This window comes from Cucurbita pepo, chromosome LG10, assembly GCF_002806865.2.
Source record: "Cucurbita pepo subsp. pepo cultivar mu-cu-16 chromosome LG10, ASM280686v2, whole genome shotgun sequence".
Classification (NCBI taxonomy): Eukaryota; Viridiplantae; Streptophyta; class Magnoliopsida; order Cucurbitales; family Cucurbitaceae; genus Cucurbita; species Cucurbita pepo.
Window position 1 is genome coordinate 5,069,997 of NC_036647.1, and position 17,534 is coordinate 5,087,530.

Here is a 17,534-nt window from a genome sequence, read left to right on the forward strand (position 1 = left end):
TAGGTTTTGGCTACAACTCTAGTACCAATTGATAACAATAACGAAAACTTCTCCTATTTAGGCAAAGACCTCATGGATTTATTTTTTGTTTTAACCAAAATGTTTTATATGAATGACAGTTATATACCAGAGGGGTATATGAATGTACTGAAAACCATATTGGAACGAGAGCAATCTTGAGAATAGAATGACTAAAAATGTCTTAAAAGAATTGAGAGTTACTGTCTATGTCTATACCAATAAAGCGTACTTTCCTTTTCAGTTACTCAACGATAGAAACTCCAATAATTTCGTCTTTCATTTCATACATTAATTAAAATTCTTAATTTACATTTATTCATACATTCAAACAAGAAACACAAAGGAAAGAAAAGACAAAAGCAAACGACAAAGATCTTGTTCATACTTCCAATTCCAACTGCAATATCACTAAAAATTTAAAGGCATCCCAAAAATGGAACTGGTAACTGCACCCATGGTCAGTTTACCCACCAGAGAAAACATTGATTTTGTAAGCGTTCTCTCACGTGGCGGCGGCGGGGGCGGCGGTGCTTCATATCCATATTGACTTGCTTGATAATAACCATAATTATTGTAGGAATATCCATACCCGAATCCAACAGGATAGCCAAAATAAGGGACGGCGAAACCATAAGGAGCTGGAGGTGGTCCAGTTGGCCCAGTTGGCCACGGCGGCGGTGCAAACGAAATCCCACGTGAGGTAGTCCCACTCGGCGGTGGAACTGGAGGCTCGGTCGAGTGAGCGGGCGGCGAGTCGTAGGGCTCCAAAAGGCAGTCAAGATGGATATTGAGACCACAAATATCACATCCGTACACCCAACGAGATGAACAATCAGTTGTGCAAACAACACAGCTTCCAAAGGGCAGCTTTTGGAGGTTTAAAGGATGGTTTTTGTCGATCACATGGTCAAGCTCTTGGGGGAGTTGGGTGCACAGTGGGTGGGCGTCAAAGTTGCAATCTTTACATCGGTAGTACAGGCCCTCGACGGGTCCCAGGCAGACATCGCAAAACCGGCCGCCGGGGGCAGCAGCTTCGGGCTTAAGGACGTCCAAAGTCAGATGGTGGTGGTGGATGAATAAGGATAGCTTTTCCGGGCAATTGGCGCAGAATTCATGTAGGTCGAAATCGCAGCCGTGGCATCGGAATCGGCTGTCGGAGCCGATGGTTTTGCAGCCGTCGCAGTAGTAATCTTGATCGTCGGAGAGAAAAATCAAGGGGTGGTTTGGATGTGTGAAATGAAATTTGGTGTTCTTTGGCACCGGAGCCATCTTTCTCTGATGATCTTTTGGTTGTTGGATTTGCTAAGGGAAGAAACAAGACCTATTAAATGCTACAATAATGCGTCTATTATTATTATTATTTTATGATTTTCCGCCCTCTCTTTTTTTCCTTTGACTACCAAAAAAAAAAGTAAGACTCAGATGACGTTGTTGATCCAATATCTCAAGAACATTTGTTTTAGATTCGTATCACTCTAGAATCGATCATGTCTATCTTAATTCTAAACATGCAATTTAAAATGATAAAAAAATACTTAATTCATATTACCTTTTTCATCAAATATCTTAACCAAAAACACTTGTTTAAGATTCGAATTACTCCACGACCAAATTATATAGAATTGCAAATAAACTTAGTCATTAGCTAATGGAAAACCCAAATGCTCCTTTTATTACATTTTTTTCGAGCTACCATACAAGATAACATACAACTTTCTATATCCTCAAAATGAAAATTCTTAATCTTCACGAAGCTTTCCAAGACTTGTAGCTTTCGTATTTTTTATGACCATAATTAACCACTATGTATACTTTATGACGACAATTAACCACTAAGTAAATAAACCTTAAAATATATTAAAAAATACCATAACTCTGATTATCAACTATCCCAAATTTGTAACCATCTAAAACTAAATGAAGATTAATTGCTCATAATGTGACATTAATATTACATGATATATATAAAATAATTAATTATGGATACATTTATGTATTTATTTTATATTTTAAGAAACATAATCAATAATCAATAATCATTGTTACCATTTTAATATTAATTTTTAAAAAAATATGAAAATTTTTATTTCAATTCATAGGACTTCTNAAAAAAAAAAAAAAAAAAAAAAAAAAAAAAAAAATTTGCTAAATGTAAAGGCATGATTCATGGGTTCTTTAGTTGACTTTAGTTTACCAACTTGTGATTAAATAAAGACTTTGACTTAGTTTTGTTTCGCTTACGTTATTATCAAATTATAGTTCTAATCTGGGTAATTTGTTCTTTATATTAATTTATTCTTAAAAGTTTGGTATAATCTTCATTTCATTTAATATATAGATAACATCTAATTATATAATCTAAAAATTCTTTTCTTTTCCTCTTTCTTTAATATTTTATGTTTAATTAGATTATTTAAATTTTATAAAGTCTCATTACACATAAAATTCAATTTAATATCTAATATGCTAATTTAATTTTTAAAACTCTATACCTGCCGAGTCAAAACTAGCCAAGTCTAACTCAATTCGAGTCAAGCTCGACTTAAAGTTAAAGTTTAACTAGTTTAGCTCAATCCAACCTATTCACTCATTGGATTGAATATGGATCACTATTTTAAAGATTGAACCAACCATTTTAAATCATATTCGATCATGGATTCACACATCGAGCTAGCCCCATGAACTTATGATTAAAAGAGTTAATATTTGGTCAAACCCCGACTCAAGTTTGACCCAAACTTTGATGTAATAAAATAAGCTCATGAATTCTTGAATGTTGATAGGCGGATCCAAACAATTCCCCTTTAATTTATGAGACTTGATTCGATTTGGTTCCATCTAACGATATCGGGAAACTTTCTAAGACATAAATCGAAAATTTACACATACATTAGATATTTTAAAAGTTTACGAACAAGTAAGCTGGATTGGAGTCACTTCAAAATTAAAGACGAGGGATAAATTGTTAAAAACCAATGGATCCGAAAAGAATACCATTGATAGCACCTGAAGCTATATTTCCAATCAGAGAAAACATTGTAGTCCCGAACAGTGATCCCCAATTTGACGACGACGATGAAGATCCATGTCCATGCCCATGCCCATGCCCATGTTCTCCACCATGATATGGCGGATAATTGGGGATATTATTATTGTATGGAAATGGATATCCAGGATACCCATAATAAGAATTCGGAACACCCCAAGGGAATCCATACCCATAATAATAATTCCCTCCATAACCAGGCGGAAATCCACCATTAAAATGAGGCTTCTCCGCCGTCGACGGCGGTGGAGCATGTGGTATCCCACGTGTCCCGCTGCTCTTCTTTGGACCGTACGACTTCCGAAGACATTTGATATGTACGTTGACTCTACAACCATCGCATCCGTACACCCACAAAGAACAACAATCAATTCCACAAACCCCACAATTCCCAAACGACGATTTCTGGAGCCTCAAGCTATGGTAGTCGTCGATGACGTGGCGAACCTTCTCCGGCAGCTGAGTACAAAGTGGGTGAACATCAAAGTCGCAGTGGCTGCAACGGTAGGACACGCCGTCGATGGATTCACGGCAAATGTCACAGATGGTCGTCGTCCGGTGATGGGTTTGGGGTTTAGAGAGAATGAGAGAGAGTGGGTGGCTGTGGAAGGAGGAGGAGAGTTGGTGGGGGCAATTAGCGCAGTACACGTGGATTTCGGCGATGCAGACGTGGCATTGGAATCTGTCGCCGAAACCGGTGGTTTTGCAGGCGTGGCAGATGTAATTGGCTTGGTCGGTTGTGTTGTGAATGAGATGGTGGTTTGGATGGACATGGGAGAAGTGGGGGTTGAGATTCTTGGTCAATGCAGCCATTTCTGTGTCTATTTGTGATAACACACATTGAGTGGGAAGCATTTATAGAGACAACAACGCGTTTTGTGTATGCATTTTACTTCCACCACCATCCTCTTGTTCACTTACAAATTAATTAAACCCCAATACTTTTTTTAACTCAACTCGTAGTGTCTAAACCAAGTGTAACACATAGACAACAGGCACGGTCAACGCGAGGTCGAGTCAAATGACTTGGCTTAGTGTATAGATAAGTCATTTGTGTTGCAGACGATTGAACATGCACGCGCAAGTAGCGTATGTGGTCGAACAACCTTAGATTCCGTACAAGTAATATTCAGCTGGCGAAGATGGATCATGTTGAGGATTGTTGGGAGTGAGTCCCACATTCGCTAATTTAGGGAATGATTATGTATTTATAAGCGAGGAATACTATCTCCATTGGTATGAGGCTTTTGGGGAAGCCTAGAGTAGGACAATATCATACCATTGTGGAAAGTTCTGATTCCTAACAGATCCCATCACACTTTGAGTGTCTAATTGGATAAGATAGTTAGAAAGATGAACCCGAGAGTTGATTGGATATAAGTTTTTGATCTTATTTTTATTTTTATTTTTTCAAAATGGTTCGCACAAATAGAAATAACTAAATGTCTTATGGACAAAACAACTAATAATTATTATTTATATTCATCTATGTACTAAGTCGACCTTGTTTTATATGAATAAATATAAGATGCAAAAAAAGACATAAAAATTGATTAGGCGACAAATTCTTACTTTTTTATATATAAAAAAACATTAATTTTTTTTTATTATATTATTAAAATAGATCTAAAGTGGATTTAAGAAAATATCATACGACAAGTTGTTTTCGAACTTGTTATAAAATTAATATTTTTATTATTGTTTTTGAGTTATATTAAATTAATTTATGAGAGTTGTATTGGACATTATATTAATATTTATATTATTATTTATAGAAAGTCAATAACGGTGGCTCTTTTGAATCAACTAGGACATAAATACAGCCTAAGATATGACACGACAAAATAACAAGTCTCTGAGCAATTTCCCGGAAAGTAAAAAATGTTGGGGCTCATTCTTGTAATCACCATAATTATTTTCCACTTTTTTTAAAAATAGTTTTTAATAACTCATTTTTATTTTTATAATTTCATTAAAAATTCAAAATTAAGAAAAAAAAAGTTTAATAAAATTAAATAGTTATTAAATATTAATTGAAATCAAATAAGGAAATTAAGACCTAATTAGCCTTCTTTTAAGAATAACCTTGAATATTCACGTGTCCAAAGGATATAATCGTAAATTCTCATCGTCTAATTTTATTATAAGGTACAAAAGCAAAATGTTTTGAGTTTTCAAACCCATTTTTTTTTTTAAATTTGTTTTCTAAAAAGAATGTTGGGCTTAAAAAGCTTCCCCTATAGAGGTTATCTCATAATCTACTTCTTAGGAGCTAGCGTTCTTGCTGAGCTGGCACAATGCGTGATGACTACCTCACAATCCATCCCTTAGCGTCCTTGTTGAGTTGGCACACTGCTCGATAACCATTTCACAATTCACCCCCTCTTAAGGTCCTAGCGTTTTCTTTGGCAACTCGGTGTCATTTAGTACACCGTCCAGTGACTATCTCACAATCCATCTCGTTTAGGGACGTAAAGTATTCGCTGGCACATCCTTCAATGACTAGCTCTTATACCATTTATAATGGCTTCAAACTCACAACTAACACATATGGTTGTTTTTTCATTTAGAAATTTCCAGAGAGATTCTCATTCTTTTGGGAAGTAGAATTTCATAATTTTGGTGTCACTCTCGTCCATTATTGTTGTCTCTTCAAATAATTTCCTATATCACATCATCCCAATCAATCTTTTTAATCAATCAATTAAAAGAGAAGTACAAAATGAACCCAATTGTTGTATATACACTACAAACATTTGATTATATTATTCAAGTGGGGACGATGAACAGAACACCATCAGAAATTGAAGGATTAAAAACCAACGGAACCGAAAATAAAATCAGACAAAGCACCAATCGCCAAATTCTCAACCAGAGAAAACATCGTACTCCCAAACATCGATCCCAAGCTCGGCGGATGATGATTGTTGTGTGCAAATTGAACAGGTCCGGGATACCCAATTTGGTAATTCGGGTATCCCCAACCGGGAAAACCACCGTGGTTAGGAGGTGGCCACGTCGCCCACGGCGGCGGTGCATGGTGGTGCATCCCACGTGACCCAGATGGCCGGTGGGCGTTCTCCCGCGAACCGAAGGGCTTTCGAAGGCATTTGAGATGGATGTTGACTTTACAAGCGCTGCAGCCGTAGACCCAGAGAGAAGAACAATCAGCTTTACAAACAGAGCAGCGGGCAGAGGAGAGCTTGTGGAGGAAGAGCTTATGGTTGGGGTCAATAACGTGGCGGAGGCTGCTGGGGAGGTGGGTGCAAAGTGGGTGGACGTGGAAGTGGCAGTCCTTGCAGTGGTAGAAATTGGCGTGGATGGATTCGCAGCACACGTCGCATACCCGATGTGTTCGAGAGGGAACATGGGGGTTGCGGATCATGTGAGCGAGTGGGTGGCGGTGGAGGAAGGAGGAGAGTTCGTGGGGGTAGTCGGAGGAGGTATGCATCGTCGGAGGATGGTTTGGATGGGCATCAGCCATTTCTCTCGATCAGTACCCACAAAAGGAGACAAAAATAGCGCCTCTCTTGCTTGGGGAGCACTCTTGCTTATATGGCTCTCGTTGGTTTTGGCAAAGACCAAGACTTTTAGGGTCTTTATTTAAAAAAAAAAAATCCTTTGATTTATTGTTGCTGGTCACTGTTAGATGTTGTTGTTTTCTTATATATATATTTCCCTATAAAACCATGAATGAAATAGAATCCATGCACATCACTCTCAAGTTGAATTTGTACATTGCCGTGTTCATTTCGAGTCATTTGACTGACATTCAAATTTATTGAGGTGAAAGTTTAAGCCCAAATAATTATATATAAATACACCTTGCCTAGATGGTTACTTATTCGATAAGATTTCAAAACGTACCATTTTAATGTATGTTAATTGAAAAAATAATTTTAAATAGTTTTGATATTTTCTCTAAAAAAAATATTTTTAAATTTGCAAAAAAAAAAAAAAAAAATAATAATAATACTCTTAAATTTTTTAAAAAATCTTTAAAGTATTTCTAAACTTTCATAAAAAAGTTTAAAATTACCTTTCATTTCGATGGAAAATAGTTAATATTTTATTTCAAAAATATTTTTAAACTTGAGTTTTAAAATACCCCTCTAACGCTTTAAAAAATATACTTAAATTTTTAGAAGATTTATTAAATATCTTTAAATTTTAATTTTTTTTAAAAAAATACATCTACAGTTAATAATACCACGTCTAAAAAACACTCATAAATTCAACAAAATAACATTAAAAGTTTGAAATTTTATTGGCATTTTTTAACCTAGTAAAATTTGTTTTAAACAAAAATGGAAGGGTATTAATTTTTTGTTTTTGTAAGGTTTAATGATATTTTTGAAATACTATCGAAAGAATACGAGTGTTTTCGAAATAAAATATTAACTAAAGCCAATATCAAGAGTAATTTTTTTTTTAATTTTTAAAAAATATTTAAGGGTATTATAAGAAAAGTAGTAAAATTTTATTAATTTAAATAAGAAGAATCTTAGTAGAAAAGAGAAATAGATAAAAATCTGATTAATTCCAAAGTATTAATTAACAAATTAGTTAGATAACAAAAATTACATAAACAATTTTATTTTATTTTTATTTGTTTTTGCTTTATTATTATTATTATTATTTTGTCTGGATTCTGAGTTTAATAGGGACAATGAATTACTTAAAGTAGTAATTTATAAGTTTTTGTGATAATAATTGACGTATTTTTATTGGAATAAGCTCGAATTTGAATTGAATTAAAAAAGCAATATATTTCAATTTCCAGTTACAATAATCGAAATCCGATTAAAAGCCAATAGGGAAACCAAAAATAACACTAGACATCACGCCAACTGTCAGTCTACCCACTAGAGCAAACATTGACTTTCCAGGCTTTCCCCCACTAGCCGACGGCGGCGGCTGAGCTGCATTTACTGCTTCACTCGTCTGATGATTCCCATTACTGTGCACAAATCCATAATTTGGATACATAAAATGGTAATCGGGAACGCTGTAAGGGGCGGCGTAGCCATAAACCCCATTATGCCCTCCCATTCCATAATTACCGTACGGAAATCCCCCACTATTCCACGGAAAATCGCCGCCAGGAAACGGAGGCGGCCCGGCTGTCCACGACGGCCGTATCCCACGAGACGTTGTCTGACTCGGCGGCGATACGTCCGGTCCAATCAAGCAGTCAAGATGGATATTGACTCTACAGATCTCGCATCCGTACACCCAAAGAGAAGAACAGCCCTGTTTGCAAACAGAGCAGCTACCGTACGGAAGCTTCTGGAGCTTGAGAGAATGTTTGTTGTCGGCCACATGGCGGAGCTCTTTAGGGAGTTGGGTGCAGAGTGGGTGGGCGTCGAAATCGCAGTCTTTGCACCGGTAGAACAGCCCCTCAACCGGGTCCCGACAAACGTCGCAGATTCGCTCGTTCAGGCGAGCGCCGCTGGGCTTACGGAGAACCAGAGTGAGGTGGTGGTTGTGGTGGATGGATGAGGAGAGTTTGTCGGGGCAATCGGCGCAGTATTCGTGGAGATCGAAATTGCAGGAATGGCATCGGAACCGGCTGCCGGAACCGGGGGTTTTGCAGGCATCGCAGATGTAATCGTGGTGGCTGTCGGAGTGATACAGCAAAGGGTGGTTTGGATGTGTGAAATGGAACTTGGTTTGGTTCGGCACCGGAGCCATCGTGGTTTGGGTATCAGAGAAGAGCAGAGGAGATATTAAAGGCGGAGGAGAACGCGTTTTTTTTAATTTAGCGTCTCTTATTATTTTGTTGACTTGCTACTTTTGGTTGACTAGCAAGTTGCCATCATAATAAAAATATTAATTATATTTGAAAATTTTANGCCTAGATGGTTACTTATTCGATAAGATTTCAAAACGTACCATTTTAATGTATGTTAATTGAAAAAATAATTTTAAATAGTTTTGATATTTTCTCTAAAAAAAATATTTTTAAATTTGCAAAAAAAAAAAAAAAAAATAATAATAATACTCTTAAATTTTTTAAAAAATCTTTAAAGTATTTCTAAACTTTCATAAAAAAGTTTAAAATTACCTTTCATTTCGATGGAAAATAGTTAATATTTTATTTCAAAAATATTTTTAAACTTGAGTTTTAAAATACCCCTCTAACGCTTTAAAAAATATACTTAAATTTTTAGAAGATTTATTAAATATCTTTAAATTTTAATTTTTTTTAAAAAAATACATCTACAGTTAATAATACCACGTCTAAAAAACACTCATAAATTCAACAAAATAACATTAAAAGTTTGAAATTTTATTGGCATTTTTTAACCTAGTAAAATTTGTTTTAAACAAAAATGGAAGGGTATTAATTTTTTGTTTTTGTAAGGTTTAATGATATTTTTGAAATACTATCGAAAGAATACGAGTGTTTTCGAAATAAAATATTAACTAAAGCCAATATCAAGAGTAATTTTTTTTTTAATTTTTAAAAAATATTTAAGGGTATTATAAGAAAAGTAGTAAAATTTTATTAATTTAAATAAGAAGAATCTTAGTAGAAAAGAGAAATAGATAAAAATCTGATTAATTCCAAAGTATTAATTAACAAATTAGTTAGATAACAAAAATTACATAAACAATTTTATTTTATTTTTATTTGTTTTTGCTTTATTATTATTATTATTATTTTGTCTGGATTCTGAGTTTAATAGGGACAATGAATTACTTAAAGTAGTAATTTATAAGTTTTTGTGATAATAATTGACGTATTTTTATTGGAATAAGCTCGAATTTGAATTGAATTAAAAAAGCAATATATTTCAATTTCCAGTTACAATAATCGAAATCCGATTAAAAGCCAATAGGGAAACCAAAAATAACACTAGACATCACGCCAACTGTCAGTCTACCCACTAGAGCAAACATTGACTTTCCAGGCTTTCCCCCACTAGCCGACGGCGGCGGCTGAGCTGCATTTACTGCTTCACTCGTCTGATGATTCCCATTACTGTGCACAAATCCATAATTTGGATACATAAAATGGTAATCGGGAACGCTGTAAGGGGCGGCGTAGCCATAAACCCCATTATGCCCTCCCATTCCATAATTACCGTACGGAAATCCCCCACTATTCCACGGAAAATCGCCGCCAGGAAACGGAGGCGGCCCGGCTGTCCACGACGGCCGTATCCCACGAGACGTTGTCTGACTCGGCGGCGATACGTCCGGTCCAATCAAGCAGTCAAGATGGATATTGACTCTACAGATCTCGCATCCGTACACCCAAAGAGAAGAACAGCCCTGTTTGCAAACAGAGCAGCTACCGTACGGAAGCTTCTGGAGCTTGAGAGAATGTTTGTTGTCGGCCACATGGCGGAGCTCTTTAGGGAGTTGGGTGCAGAGTGGGTGGGCGTCGAAATCGCAGTCTTTGCACCGGTAGAACAGCCCCTCAACCGGGTCCCGACAAACGTCGCAGATTCGCTCGTTCAGGCGAGCGCCGCTGGGCTTACGGAGAACCAGAGTGAGGTGGTGGTTGTGGTGGATGGATGAGGAGAGTTTGTCGGGGCAATCGGCGCAGTATTCGTGGAGATCGAAATTGCAGGAATGGCATCGGAACCGGCTGCCGGAACCGGGGGTTTTGCAGGCATCGCAGATGTAATCGTGGTGGCTGTCGGAGTGATACAGCAAAGGGTGGTTTGGATGTGTGAAATGGAACTTGGTTTGGTTCGGCACCGGAGCCATCGTGGTTTGGGTATCAGAGAAGAGCAGAGGAGATATTAAAGGCGGAGGAGAACGCGTTTTTTTTAATTTAGCGTCTCTTATTATTTTGTTGACTTGCTACTTTTGGTTGACTAGCAAGTTGCCATCATAATAAAAATATTAATTATATTTGAAAATTTTAATGTAATAATATCTAAATTTTTAATTTTAAATGCATATTCATATTAAAAAAACCTATACTCATGTTATAAATTGAATTTATATTTATCAAATTGAAATAGGTTAATATAATATACTATATTAATTATACAACTTTTTTAAATATAAAATATGTTAATAATAAGGAGTTATATTACTTTAAGCCTTTACTTTGACCTCTTCAATATTTTAAAACGTGTGAATTTAATCTATATAAAAATGTAAAGTCTTTATAAAAAAAAATCAATTTTTTTAGATTAAATTAATAAAAATATCGGTAGATTTTATACTTTCTCTCAAAAATATTTTTAAATTTTTAAATTTTTTAATAGTACCCTTCAATTTTATACATTTATCTGTAGTTTTGGATGAAAACGGTCAGTATTCTATTTTTAAAATGCCTTAAAATTTTTAATAGTGTTTTAAAAATACCCTTCAATTTTATACATTTATAGATAGTTTTGGATGAAAACATTTAGTATTCTATTTTTAAAATGCCTTGAAATATTTAATAGTATTTTAAAAATACTCTATGATTTAGATAAAAAAGTGTTAGACGAACACAACTCTCCAGNGAAATAAAATATTAACTAAAGCCAATATCAAGAGTAATTTTTTTTTTAATTTTTAAAAAATATTTAAGGGTATTATAAGAAAAGTAGTAAAATTTTATTAATTTAAATAAGAAGAATCTTAGTAGANGATATTGTCTACTTTGAGTATAAGCTCTCATGGCTTTGCTTTGTGCCTCCCCAAAACGCTAGATAGTATTTANATTTAAATAAGAAGAATCTTAGTAGAAAAGAGAAATAGATAAAAATCTGATTAATTCCAAAGTATTAATTAACAAATTAGTTAGATAACAAAAATTACATAAACAATTTTATTTTATTTTTATTTGTTTTTGCTTTATTATTATTATTATTATTTTGTCTGGATTCTGNATTGATTATAAACTCATGATCATTCCCTAAATTAGTCGAGGTGGGATTTGATCCTCCAAGAAAAAGAATATATATTTTAAAATTAAGATAGGATGATTTTGAATGAAATGTTTATTATGTAGTATTCAAATGTGTATCTTCGTTAGCAATGATAAGTTTCTAATTGGGCCTTAGATTGAATCGAGGCCCAATAGAAACGACTGGGTGAGGCCCACGACCGTTGGTTAGTGGTAGAACAGAGATTATTATTCTTTTAAAAATATATTTTATATTTGAAAAGTGGAACGCAGAATCTGAGACTGCATCTCCGCTAAGAGCGCAGGAAATCGAATCCTGGACTCATTATCATTACTTCCACGAATGGCTTTGTGCCGCATAAATCTTCCTCACCGGTGTTCTTCCGGCACACCGCGCCTTGGCCCCACTTGGTCCCTCCAAAACCCTAATCCTCCTCCTCCTCCTCCTCAATTACTTTCTCCTTTTCCATCTCTTCTCAATTCCAATAAGGTAACGCCTCTTCCCTTTTGTCGCCTCCCCGATTCTCCCAAACTTGGTACTTATTTATCTCCAATCTTTGTTTTACCATTAGTTATCCTATTCCAGAATCCGGCGCCGAAGCTTTGTTGCCATGAACGCTCACATGGCCACGGAACCCAAGCCTGTTTCAGATGATAGAATGCTCGTTAGTACTTCCTTACTCTTTATCTTACTTTGCATTTTTCTGTTTCGCTTAATGTGAGGCTTATTGCTATAGGTTGTAGGAAAATTCGTAAGTTACTGATCAGAATTTTGTAAAATGTGAAACTTATAGTTTTACACTGGTGATTGGATTAACTGGAACGATTTAATTCGTTTTTTTAATTAATTGTTAATTAAGTGTAGTCGATGGATTTACAGGTTTATGTTCCTCCTCATCCGTTGATCAAGCACTGGGTTTCAGTTTTGAGGAATGAACAAACTCCTTGCCCCATTTTTAGTGAGTATTGATGTAGTTCTTAAAGATGTTTTCTTATACTACTGTAGAGGTAGTAAAAAGAACACTTGTACTTTGCAATTATATGTAGTTTAGGTTGCATGTTTAGAATTATTCAAGCTTCACATATCGATCTGACTTGTGGAGTGATTTGAATCTCAAACATAGTGTTTTTGCCTTAAGATATTAGATCAACAAGGTAATCCGAATTTTACTTCCCCTTAGAGTGATTTCTTAACATTAGGGCTAAGTTTTTTTTTGCAATTCTACGTAGTTTAGGTTATATATTTAGAATCATTCAAGTTTGACATGATCAATCTTGTTTGTAGAGGGATTCGAATCTCAAATAAGGGTGTTATTGCCTTGAGATATTTGATCAACAAGGCAATCCGAATCTTATTTTCCCTTGTAGTGATTCCTTATCATCTCGTCTTTCCTGTCTTTGTTAAATTTGTCAATAACTATTTTCATTTCTGAGCCATGAGAAAAACTCCAGAGGTGAAGTTTTCAATTGAAAAACTGTAGGATGACTGCGATAGTCGAGTTGTGTATTTGAGTAGTGGAAGGCAGTTTTCTCTAGTAAGCTTTCGCTTTTTGGCTATGCCATCAATAATTTGTGGAGGATATTTATGCTTTATTTATTGCAGAAAATGCAATGGCAGAGCTAGGAAGACTGCTTATTTATGAAGCTTCAAGGGATTGGTTGGTTAGTTCTTATACTACTTGGAACATTGCATTAGAGCCTTCCTTAGTAAAGTGAAACCATTAAATGCTTAGATAAATAAAAATAACTATTATTATTATTTTTGTATTCATGTAATATAAAACTGTTCTGATGAGAGAAGAACAAATCTTCAAGTCTTATTCAAATAAATGTCAGTTTTAGTTTATATTTGTATTTACTTACAAATTTGTGGTCCTATCCCTATCAGCCTACTGTAACAGGGGAGATACAGTCACCCATGGGTGTTGCTTCAGTTGAGTTCGTCGATCCAAGAGAGCCTGTGGCGGTTAGACTTCTTTTTTTTCCCCACTACTCTTGTTCTGGCCTATTGATTAATGTTTATACTTCCAGTTTGTTGCCGCCATCCCCTACCACAAAAAGGAAAGAAAAGGACAGCAATACAGTTTTGCCATTTTATTTCGGTGGAATTTCGTGCATTATAGCCTAAAATTGTTCATTTGACTTTGCCTTTTCAGATAATTCCCATCCTCAGAGCTGGTCTAGCTCTTGCAGAATACGCATCATCTGTATTGCCTGCAACAAAAATGTACCATCTTGGTAAGGACAGTAGGATAATGCCGATGTTCTGATCAGAAAAGATATTCATGTGAAGACTGGCGTGTTGTAATTTTGTTTATTTACCTTGTATATTTTTAATCAATTTATTTAGTTAAGTCGATATGATCTCAATTTTCATCCCTTTTAATTTCATATTTTCTTTCAAATTAAAGGGATAAGCAGGGACGAGGAGACTCTTCAACCAACTATATATCTTAACAAGTGAGCTTTCCAAGTCATTATAAATATTACTTTGTTAATGACACTTGTTTGTTGCATTTTTCATGCTTTTTCTCTACGTATTATTAAAATTTTTACTTCTTATGGTCATCTCTGTTCTACGACCCTGAGGTAAAGCAGTGTCAACTTTCCCTTGTTTTACTAATAAAGCTCTAGATGAATAATGAGGTTCGGAATACCATACCAGTCCTTTTCTCTCCGTATTTTTTTTTGAGTTCCAACATATTGGGATGAGGATTCAAACCTTTGATGTTTTGTTTGAGGATATGATGCCTTGACTTCTTGAGCTATGCACAAGAGTATATTAACTCTTCACAATTTCATTTTATGTTGTTTTGACAGGTTACCTGAAAATTTTCCTGAAGGTTCTCGAATTTTTGTGGTTGATCCCATGCTTGCAACAGGTTTGTACTATACTAATTAATGGAGCTCCTTTTTTCTTTTTCATACTTTGGATAATCATGGTTGCTTAGCTTAGTCGATGTGTACTTGACTTATTCCACGAGACAACTACTTGAGCCAACAACAATTGGTACTGTAAAGCTCATAGACCGTATATGTTTTGCCACCGCAGTTTAAATTCATAGCTCTGAAAGTTGGGCCAATTGATGGTTATTTGCTTGGGCCAGTTTAAGTTCATTGCTTGGTAGTGATTCGATTGATAGAAAGTTCTGATCTCTGTATAATTGAACTTTTTATCCTTTGCCTGTTGTTCTAGTATTACTTGTTCCCCTTTCTTTACTCTCTTGTCATTCCTGTCATGACCTCATTTAGAAACTATGTTGTTTGAGAATGTTATAGCAACCATGATTATACTTTGGATAATCATGGTTGCTTAGCTTAGTCGATGTGTACTTGACTTATTCCACGAGACAACTACTTGAGCCAACAACAATTGGTACTGTAAAGCTCATAGACCGTATATGTTTTGCCACCGCAGTTTAAATTCATAGCTCTGAAAGTTGGGCCAATTGATGGTTATTTGCTTGGGCCAGTTTAAGTTCATTGCTTGGTAGTGATTCGATTGATAGAAAGTTCTGATCTCTGTATAATTGAACTTTTTATCCTTTGCCTGTTGTTCTAGTATTACTTGTTCCCCTTTCTTTACTCTCTTGTCATTCCTGTCATGACCTCATTTAGAAACTATGTTGTTTGAGAATGTTATAGCATCCATGTAACTTGCACTTGTGTGTCAAGTTAATGTATACGGGAATCATCATTTAATATAACGGTGAATTGGGCAGTTATTTTATTTACTTTAATATGTTTTTCTGGGTATCATAATTTTAGGTGGCACAGTTGTGGCAGCTCTTGATCTCATAAAGGAACGTGGAATTGACAACAAGCAAATAAAAGTGGTATTGAAATTAGCGGATCTCTTGCTTTCGTGTCAAGTTTTTTGGGTATTAACTATCAAAAAATCAATGCGTCATGGTTTTACACTGCAGCAGTAGTCAATAATTTTGGATATTGTGTGTCCTTGATGATGGCCATCTAAATAAGTCTCCTTTAATCATATTCAACTTTCAATCCGTTCACTGTGAATATCTGAAGTTCTGAAGTCCATTATATACTAAAATTGGATTGTCATATCGCAGATATCTGCTGTTGCTGCACCTCCCGCTCTAAAAAAGCTCAGCGAGAAGTTTCCAGGGTAATCACCTGTTCTATTTGATTCAATCTTAAAACAAAGTCAAAAGTCTTCCACTAATCCTTGGACGTTTGTGATCTTCAGGCTACATGTATACACCGGGATTATTGACCCGACAGTTAACGAAAAAGGGTTTGTTTTATTACCAAATGATCAAGTCTTGATGTTTAGCAGTTTGAAAGTATGAACAAATCTTGCGCACAGTACAGAGGTTGACTAATGGGTTGTTTGCAGGTTTATAATTCCTGGACTTGGAGATGCTGGCGATCGCAGCTTTGGCACATGAAACTGTTTCATTGAGCATCAGAAATTCTGTTGCTTGGTAATGATCTACTTGAGATTATATGGCGATTGTAAGATTGCGTATAAATCAAATGATAATTTCTGAATGTCACGGCAATGAAAGAGTCAGTATAGGAGAATTAGGGGAAAAGCTATATTTATGGACTTAATCTTTCCTCCCTCCTCCATCGATTTTAGTTGTAGTTGTGTTCTTCTAAACTAATATGGTTATTTGCAACGCTTGGATTTTGTTATGGTTTCTGAAATCTTTACCATCTAGTTCCTGTAAGTATAATCTTTACATATCCTTTACTTTCTTGCATGGTCAATAGCCAGTTCAACCTCCACTGCCACCACCTCCACCACCACCACTGTCATACCCTCCTCTCCCGCTGAAAATTGTTCCGTCGTCACCATAAACAGGACCTCGGCTGTTCATCTAATTCTGGTGTACTTCCCACCAACCGCATAGAATTACCTTCAAAACACCAAATAAGAAAAATGGGCCATTCAGTCATTGCCTTCGATGATCTCCGATCACCTCTCAGCTGCTGCAATGAATCAAACAAAATCCTTAATTTTTTGAACACTTTTTTTGTTAAAATAATCTGGTTAGATCGGTTGACTTCGGAATATTTGAGGGACAGAAGCGATTCATTGACCTATTAAATGTTGGTTGTACTTTCTTGGTCGTTTATTATTGAACAAAATGTCTGTGTTGGAGGATAATTGAGCATAATATTATTTTCACAATGATATAGTCAACTGTTTAAATTATGGCTGCAACTTCATGGAAATGAGAAATTTGTAATTGTTTTCTTACCATTTTTAAATAAATATTTGAATTTTTTGGTCAAATTATAAGCCAAAAAGCTTTATAATACTTTTTTTAAAACTCTAAAAATTAACTTAAATGAATTTTCTCTAAAACTTTTTTGTAAATATTTCATAATTTATTGCATGCACATATTAAACTTTTTTTTTTTCAAGATATTTGGAGAAAAACTTATAATTGCAAGAGAATCAAAAACACTAATTTATTTCAACACAACCAATGATAAAACACAAATTCTTTACTAATTTTCTTCACTTATACACCAGATATCCATTCCAAACATAAATGCTGCTACCCTTTATCATCAATCGCCACAACCGCCTCCGCCGCCACAGCCCCCACCGCCCCCACCACCCCCACA

At 35.3% G+C, this 17,534-nt stretch overlaps 6 protein-coding genes across 7 annotated transcripts; 1 reads left to right on the forward strand and 5 right to left on the reverse strand.

The window, feature by feature from the left end:
• Window positions 1-429: 429 nt before the first annotated feature.
• On the reverse strand, window positions 430-1,290 carry LOC111803730. The gene has a single exon (XM_023688255.1). It carries the CDS (start codon window positions 1,288-1,290, stop codon window positions 430-432), a length of 861 nt encoding a protein of 286 aa, XP_023544023.1.
• A 1,696-nt stretch (window positions 1,291-2,986) lies between these two features.
• On the reverse strand, window positions 2,987-3,880 carry LOC111803731. The gene has a single exon (XM_023688256.1). The coding sequence runs from the start codon at window positions 3,878-3,880 to the stop codon at window positions 2,987-2,989; it is 894 nt and encodes a 297-aa protein (XP_023544024.1).
• A 1,929-nt stretch (window positions 3,881-5,809) lies between these two features.
• On the reverse strand, window positions 5,810-6,611 carry LOC111804464. The gene has a single exon (XM_023689271.1). It carries the CDS (start codon window positions 6,549-6,551, stop codon window positions 5,880-5,882), a length of 672 nt encoding a protein of 223 aa, XP_023545039.1. The 5' UTR covers window positions 6,552-6,611; the 3' UTR covers window positions 5,810-5,879.
• A 1,259-nt stretch (window positions 6,612-7,870) lies between these two features.
• Window positions 7,871-8,761, reverse strand: LOC111803732. Its single transcript, XM_023688258.1, has one exon. It carries the CDS (start codon window positions 8,759-8,761, stop codon window positions 7,871-7,873), a length of 891 nt encoding a protein of 296 aa, XP_023544026.1.
• A 1,070-nt stretch (window positions 8,762-9,831) lies between these two features.
• Window positions 9,832-10,908, reverse strand: LOC111804523. Its single transcript, XM_023689363.1, has one exon. The coding sequence runs from the start codon at window positions 10,787-10,789 to the stop codon at window positions 9,899-9,901; it is 891 nt and encodes a 296-aa protein (XP_023545131.1). The 5' UTR covers window positions 10,790-10,908; the 3' UTR covers window positions 9,832-9,898.
• A 1,288-nt stretch (window positions 10,909-12,196) lies between these two features.
• On the forward strand, window positions 12,197-16,627 carry LOC111804524 (uracil phosphoribosyltransferase). 2 transcript variants are annotated; one of them, XM_023689364.1, is made up of 12 exons: window positions 12,197-12,417; window positions 12,500-12,592; window positions 12,808-12,886; window positions 13,531-13,589; window positions 13,816-13,893; window positions 14,084-14,165; window positions 14,339-14,387; window positions 14,748-14,809; window positions 15,696-15,763; window positions 16,004-16,059; window positions 16,141-16,188; window positions 16,291-16,627. In XM_023689364.1, exons 1-12 carry the CDS (start codon window positions 12,271-12,273, stop codon window positions 16,340-16,342), a joined length of 873 nt encoding a protein of 290 aa, XP_023545132.1. In that variant the 5' UTR covers window positions 12,197-12,270; the 3' UTR covers window positions 16,343-16,627. The 2 variants fall into 2 exon arrangements, with proteins under 2 accessions (XP_023545132.1, XP_023545133.1); XM_023689365.1 differs by having other exon boundaries at window positions 12,382-12,417; window positions 12,514-12,592.
• Window positions 16,628-17,534: the final 907 nt, after the last annotated feature.

Coding starts and splice junctions, on each gene's coding strand:
- LOC111804523 (XM_023689363.1), bottom strand. CDS start 10,789: ATGGCTCCGGTGCCGAACCAAACCAAGTTCCATTTCACACATCCAAAC.
- LOC111803731 (XM_023688256.1), bottom strand. CDS start 3,880: ATGGCTGCATTGACCAAGAATCTCAACCCCCACTTCTCCCATGTCCAT.
- LOC111803732 (XM_023688258.1), bottom strand. CDS start 8,761: ATGGCTCCGGTGCCGAACCAAACCAAGTTCCATTTCACACATCCAAAC.
- LOC111804524 (XM_023689364.1), top strand. CDS start 12,271: ATGGCTTTGTGCCGCATAAATCTTCCTCACCGGTGTTCTTCCGGCACA. Junction 12,593..12,807: donor TTTCAGATGATAGAATGCTC/GTTAGTACTTCC, acceptor ATGGATTTACAG/GTTTATGTTCCTCCTCATCC. Junction 14,388..14,747: donor CCAACTATATATCTTAACAA/GTGAGCTTTCCA, acceptor TTGTTTTGACAG/GTTACCTGAAAATTTTCCTG.
- LOC111804464 (XM_023689271.1), bottom strand. CDS start 6,551: ATGGCTGATGCCCATCCAAACCATCCTCCGACGATGCATACCTCCTCC.
- LOC111803730 (XM_023688255.1), bottom strand. CDS start 1,290: ATGGCTCCGGTGCCAAAGAACACCAAATTTCATTTCACACATCCAAAC.